We start from the raw sequence: 5721 nt of genomic DNA, 5'->3' as shown, positions 1-5721 counted from the left end.
TTTGCTTTAATCGCCGCCTTAGGTATTAGTATTGAAACCCTGATTTATTACGTTGGTTGTTGTTGATTGCGGTTAACTGAGTTTAATTTAGCTAGATTGATAACTCCAACATAATCGATTAAGGGTGGCAGACTGATTCTAGGGTTCTAGGAATTAGGGTTTATCTTTCGTTCCTGCTTTCGTTTGTTGCGGCTTTAGGGTTTTGGGTTATCGTGTGCATGGTTGTTTAAAGTTCTGGTTTCACGTGAGAGTTGTTTGTTTAGCTATGGATGTTCGTTCCAAGACTGGTGACACTACTGCTAGTGTCTTGCATGACCGCGGGAAGCCGCCTGACCCGCTGAACAGTTTTGCTAATAAACCGACCGACCTAGATGGATCTGATTACATGAATGAACCGGTGGGTGAGGAGATGCCTACACCGGGTACAGCACCAATTCGTGGGATCGGGTTACGAGTTACTAACATTGAAGGCAACCCTCTACTTCCGAGAAGAGGTATGTTTTCTACGTCAAATGCTTCGGTTTTGGATGGGTTGATGAGTATTTCCAAACCTGTGGAAAACCCCTACACTGGTGAATCTTCATCGATGGCTAATAAGGATAATGGGGTTGCTGCTAAGCCTTTGTCTTACGCTGAGTCGGTAAGTGCTAATAATGTGAAGAAAGTAAACTTTCGGTCGCTTGCTAGTTCCGTTAATCAGGAGGGTTGTGATGTTGTGTTGCCAAGGGAATCTGTCCGTTCGGTGCAGGATAAGATGGCTAATACTCTTTACGGGTATTTTTTGGGTGATCGTGTGGCTTTCCCGGTGGTTGATTATTTTGTGCGTGTGCAATGGAAGAAGTATGGCTTGCAGAAAACTATGATGAATGCTAACGGATTTTTCTTTTTTAAGTTTAAAGATGAGATTGGTATGGAGAATGTTATGAAGGATGGGCCATGGATTGTTCGCTCTCAGCCATTGTTTCTTAACAACTGGACCCCAACTACGAAACTAGAGAAGAAGGAGGTAAAGAAGGTGCAGTTATGGGTTAAAATTCATGAGGTGCCGATTGCGGCCTACACGGAAGATGGTCTGAGTCTGATCGCTACAACTATTGGGGAACCAAAGATGCTAGATTCGTTTACTACGTCGATGTGCTTGGACTCATGGGGCAGGAGTAGTTACGCTAGAGCCCTAATAGAAATTTCAGCCGATAAGGAGTTTCGGGAGGAAATAACTATGGCAATTCCGGAATCTGAAGGGGAGGGGTTTGTGAAAGAGACGATGTATGTGGAGTATGAATGGAGTCCGCACCGATGTCCCACTTGCTGTGTGTTCGGCCACAATCTGGATTCTTGTCCTAAACAACCTACGAAACCTTTCAAGCTGATGCATGAGGAGCTGAATCGGAATGGTCAAAAAAATCGTTCAACTAAGAAGACGCAGGTTGTGGATAAGGATGGGTACACAGAGGTTCATGCTAAGAAAATTGCTAAAAAAGTCGGAGTTCCGGTCAATAAGCAAAAACCTAGATTTGAATATCGTCCTATAGGGCCGAAACCTAAAGGAGACAGTAACAAGGCTTCGAGTTCTAAGAGTAATAGATCAAATAACCCATTTGATATTCTTAATGAAGAGGAGGCTGATTTGGATGACTCCCGCAAGGAGTCTACGAATTCGGGTAGGGGCAATGACGACTCTGATGACGATGTAGAGGAGGCATACACTGAAATGGATGAATTCATGACAGATGGCACTCTTAAGAGTAAACCTAAAGGGGCAAGCACTCCTTCTCCAATAGTTAATAATGGTTAGTATCGCGACTTGGAATATAAGGGGGTTGAACCGCCCCCTCAAACAGAAGTAGGTTCGTCAGGCTGTCAAGGATTTTAAGTTGAGCTTGTGTGTGATTTTAGAGTCTCATGTGGATGTGAGTAATTTGAGTAAAGTTTGTAATTCCGTCTTTCGCTCGTGGGATTGGACTTCTAATGGAGGATGTTGTGAGAAAGGCACTAGAATCATTATTGGTTGGAACCCGGCTATCTTTGATGTGATGATTTTGTCGCAGTCTCCTCAGGTCATGCATATTCAGCTTGTTTTTAAAATTGATAAAAGAATGGTGTTTTGCTCTTTCGTGTATGCTGATAACTATTATGTCTCACGTAAACAATTATGGCATAATTTATCGGTGCACAAGACCATGGTGGGGAACAAACCTTGGTGTCTCATGGGTGATTTTAACACGGCTCTGAATCTTGAAGACAATTCTATGGGATCATCGATTGTTTCTATTGGCATGCGTGATTTTCAAGAGTGTGTAGATGAGATTGAGGTCGTTGATATTAATCGTACGGGGATGCATTTTACTTGGAGCCAAAAGCCAAAGAATGGGGTGGGCCTTATGAAAAAAATTGATCGTGTTATGGGAAATACTCCTTTTATTGCTGATTACCCGAATTCTGTTGCTTTTTTCTAGCCTTACAGATTATCCGATCATTGTCCGTGTATCTTATCTTTTCCGGGTGCGGGTATGGTGAAGCCAAGGCCGTTCAAGTTTGCTAACTTTTTGGTCTTCAAGCCGGAATTTTTGGATATTGTTAAAAGTGTGTGGGATACCAGTGTCAGCGGTGTGCACCAGTTCCGGGTGGTCAAAAAACTTCGGATGCTTAAACACCCGCTTCGTTCTTTATTGTTTAAACAAGGAAATCTTCACAAAAAAGTGGAAACTCTTCGTTTGAAGCTAGATGAGATTCAGCAAAGTATTGACCGAGATCCGAACAATGTCGAGCTTCAGGTGGCTGAAAGGGAGGCTGGCCGTGATTTATTAGAAGCTTCGCTGGACGAGGAACGGTTTCTAAAACAAAAGTCTAAGGTAGATTGGTTAAGGGCTGGTGATTCGAATTCGGCTTTCTTCCATTCTTCTTTAAAAATCCGGAATCATTTCAGCCGAATAGATGTGATTAAAGACCCGGATGGTAACATTTTTGAAGGCGATGTGGTTTTTCAACCTTTTGTTAATCATTATCAGAAGTTTTTTGGTTCTCAAGGGGATATTTCGCTCAATCCGGCCCCAGATTTGTTCTCTAAAATCATTGATCCTCAAAAGGCGTCCCATATGATTCGACCCATAACTGTAGAAGAGGTTAAAAAAGCGATGTTTTCTATCGGCATTGACAAAGCCCCGGGTCCGGATGGCTATTCAGCGGCTTTCTTCAAAAGTGCTTGGCCTATTATAGGTAATGAGGTGACTTGTGCCATTCTGGATTTTTTTGAAACAGGTAACCTTCTTCAGGAATTGAATCACACGACCATTGTTCTTATCCCGAAGGTGCCTACTCCTGCAAGGGTTGTTGACTATCGCCCTATTGCTTGTTGCAACGTTTTATACAAGTGTATAAGCAAGATCGTGGCCGATAGAATTAAAGTTGTGCTAAATGACATTGTTAGCATCAATCAGTCGGCTTTTGTTACAGGAAGGAGAATATCTGATAATATTATGCTCACGCAAGAATTGATGCATAATTACCATAGAAATACGGGTCCTCCTCGGTGTGCATTCAAAGTTGATATTCAGAAAGCGTACGACACTGTTGATTGGAGATTTCTTAAGAGTGTGTTGCTTGGCTTTGGTTTTCACGTGAATATGGTGAATTGGATCATGACTCTGGTCTCTACGGATTCGTTTTCTGTTTGTGTTAATGGGTCGGTTCATGGGTTCTTTAAAGGAAGCCGCGGGTTAAGACAGGGAGACCCGATATCCCCTTACCTTTTCACTCTAGTCATGGAAGTCTTAACGGCCATCCTTTTACATGCGGTTCGTATAGACTCATCGTTTAAATTCCATAATAAATGCGAAAAACAGCAAATCATAAACCTTTGTTTTGCGGATGACTTGTTCATTTTTGCTAGAGGAGAAGTCAATTCGGCAAGGTGTGTTATGACATCTCTTTCTATGTTCACCAGGATGTCGGGGTTAGTTCCTAGCAACCAGAAAAGCACGATCTTTTTTTTGTAATGTTAACAGCCATGTCAAGGATGCTATTCTGAATATTATGCCTTTTGTGGAAGGAAAATTGCCTGTCAGGTATTTGGGTGTGCCTCTTATTTCTTCTAGACTTGGGTATAAGGATTGTCGAGTTTTGATTGAAAGACTAGAGAAGCGAATCACAAACTGGAGAAACAAATTGCTCTCGTTTGCTGGTAGACTTCAACTTATTATTTCTGTCCTCTCTTCCATGCATATCTATTGGGCGTCCGTGTTTATCTTGCCGGCTAGGGTAATTCAGGAGCTAGAAGCCAGAATGCGGAATTTCCTTTGGTCTCAAGAAAGTTCGTTTAATAAAGGGAAATCTAAGGTTTCTTGGAAAACGGTTTGTACTCCAAAATATGAAGGGGGCTTGGGCATTAGACGAATTGGAGATATGAATAAGGCTCTTATGGCTTCTCACATCTGGAGTATCGTGTCTAAGCGAGCTTTGCTATGGGTTGAGTGGGTTCATAGCTACCACTTAAAAGGAAGGAGTTTTTGGGTTTGCAAAACTCCTGCAAATTGCTGCTGGTCTTGGAGGAAATTGATTCAGCTTCGCCCTCTAATCAGAAAGCATATTTGGTCGGTTGTTGGAAATGGGACTAGCACGTCGGCCTGGTACGATTTTTGGTGTGATCCGGGTCCGTTAAGTGATTTTCTTACGCCAAGAACCATTACGGATGCGGATTTTAAGTTAGATGATTCAGTGGCTAATGTCTATTCGTCTGATTCTTGGCGATGGCCTACGGATTGGAGAGATTTGTTTCCCGTGCTCATTCAGCTTGACCAGATGCAATTAATTCCAACAAAGCAGGATAGGCTTTTATGGAAGGATGGTACGAACCTAGCCGAATTCTCCTCATCCAACGTTTGGCATTCGGTTAGGTATAAGGAGCCGGAAGTTAACTGGTGTAATATTGTTTGGTTCTCGCAATGTATTCCGCGGCATGCCTTTATGTTGTGGTTGGTCATGAAAGGTAAGCTTTTAACTCAAGACAAAATTCTGAAGTGGGATATTTCAAGACGAAAAAATATGAATATGATGTGCTGCCTTTTGTGCTATGAGAATTTTGATTCTCATCCTCACTTATTCTTTGAATGTAAGTTTTCGTCTCAAGTTTGGCATAAAGTGAGGCACAAGGTGGGTATGTCTTCGGTTAACCCGAAGTGGAGGGATATTGTAGATTGGCTTCTTGCTCGTGCTAGATCAAAGTCGGTTGAGGTCTATGTTGCTAAGCTTGTAGTGGCGGCTGGTTCTTACTTCATATGGCAAGAGAGGAACAATCGTCTATTCAAAAATCAGCTGAGACCTCCGGAAATGGTTAGTGAAGTTATTTTGAAGACGGTTAGATACAAACTTTTGGGAGCAAAGCTAAAGAATACTGTGAAGGTGCGAAAGCTTCTAGAAGCTTGGGATATTCGTGGGGACACTGAAGACGATGGTGGCGGCTAATAAATGTTTTATTTTGGGTGTTTGATATCTAGATTTTAGTCTAGTAGTCTTTATTTGGTTGCTTTGTCGTGTTTTATTTGGGTGATGTTTTGTTTACTTTCATGGGGCATGTCTCATGATTGAACTAATGTAGACTTTCTACATTACTTGTTTTGATTGGTTGTGAATATATAGAATCACCGGGGTAACCCTTTACCCAAAAAGATATTGATGCATGCTCACATAGGATTGGACGAGACCTTAGTGACATTAAAAGATGCA

At 42.0% G+C, this 5721-nt stretch overlaps 1 protein-coding gene across 1 annotated transcript; it reads left to right on the top strand.

The window, feature by feature from the left end:
* Nucleotides 1-265: 265 nt before the first annotated feature.
* On the top strand, nt 266-5460 carry LOC110914489. Its single transcript, XM_022159278.1, has 4 exons — nt 266-1790; nt 1897-2372; nt 2457-3910; nt 4005-5460. Exons 1-4 carry the CDS (start codon nt 266-268, stop codon nt 5458-5460), a joined length of 4911 nt encoding a protein of 1636 aa, XP_022014970.1.
* The last annotated feature ends 261 nt before the right edge of the window (nt 5461-5721 follow it).

The sequence above is a fragment of the Helianthus annuus genome, chromosome 15 (assembly GCF_002127325.2).
Source record: "Helianthus annuus cultivar XRQ/B chromosome 15, HanXRQr2.0-SUNRISE, whole genome shotgun sequence".
NCBI classification, from domain to species: domain Eukaryota; kingdom Viridiplantae; phylum Streptophyta; class Magnoliopsida; order Asterales; family Asteraceae; genus Helianthus; species Helianthus annuus.
The sequence above is the reverse complement of the archived record's forward strand: the minus strand, read 5'-3'. Positions and strand labels throughout refer to the sequence as shown.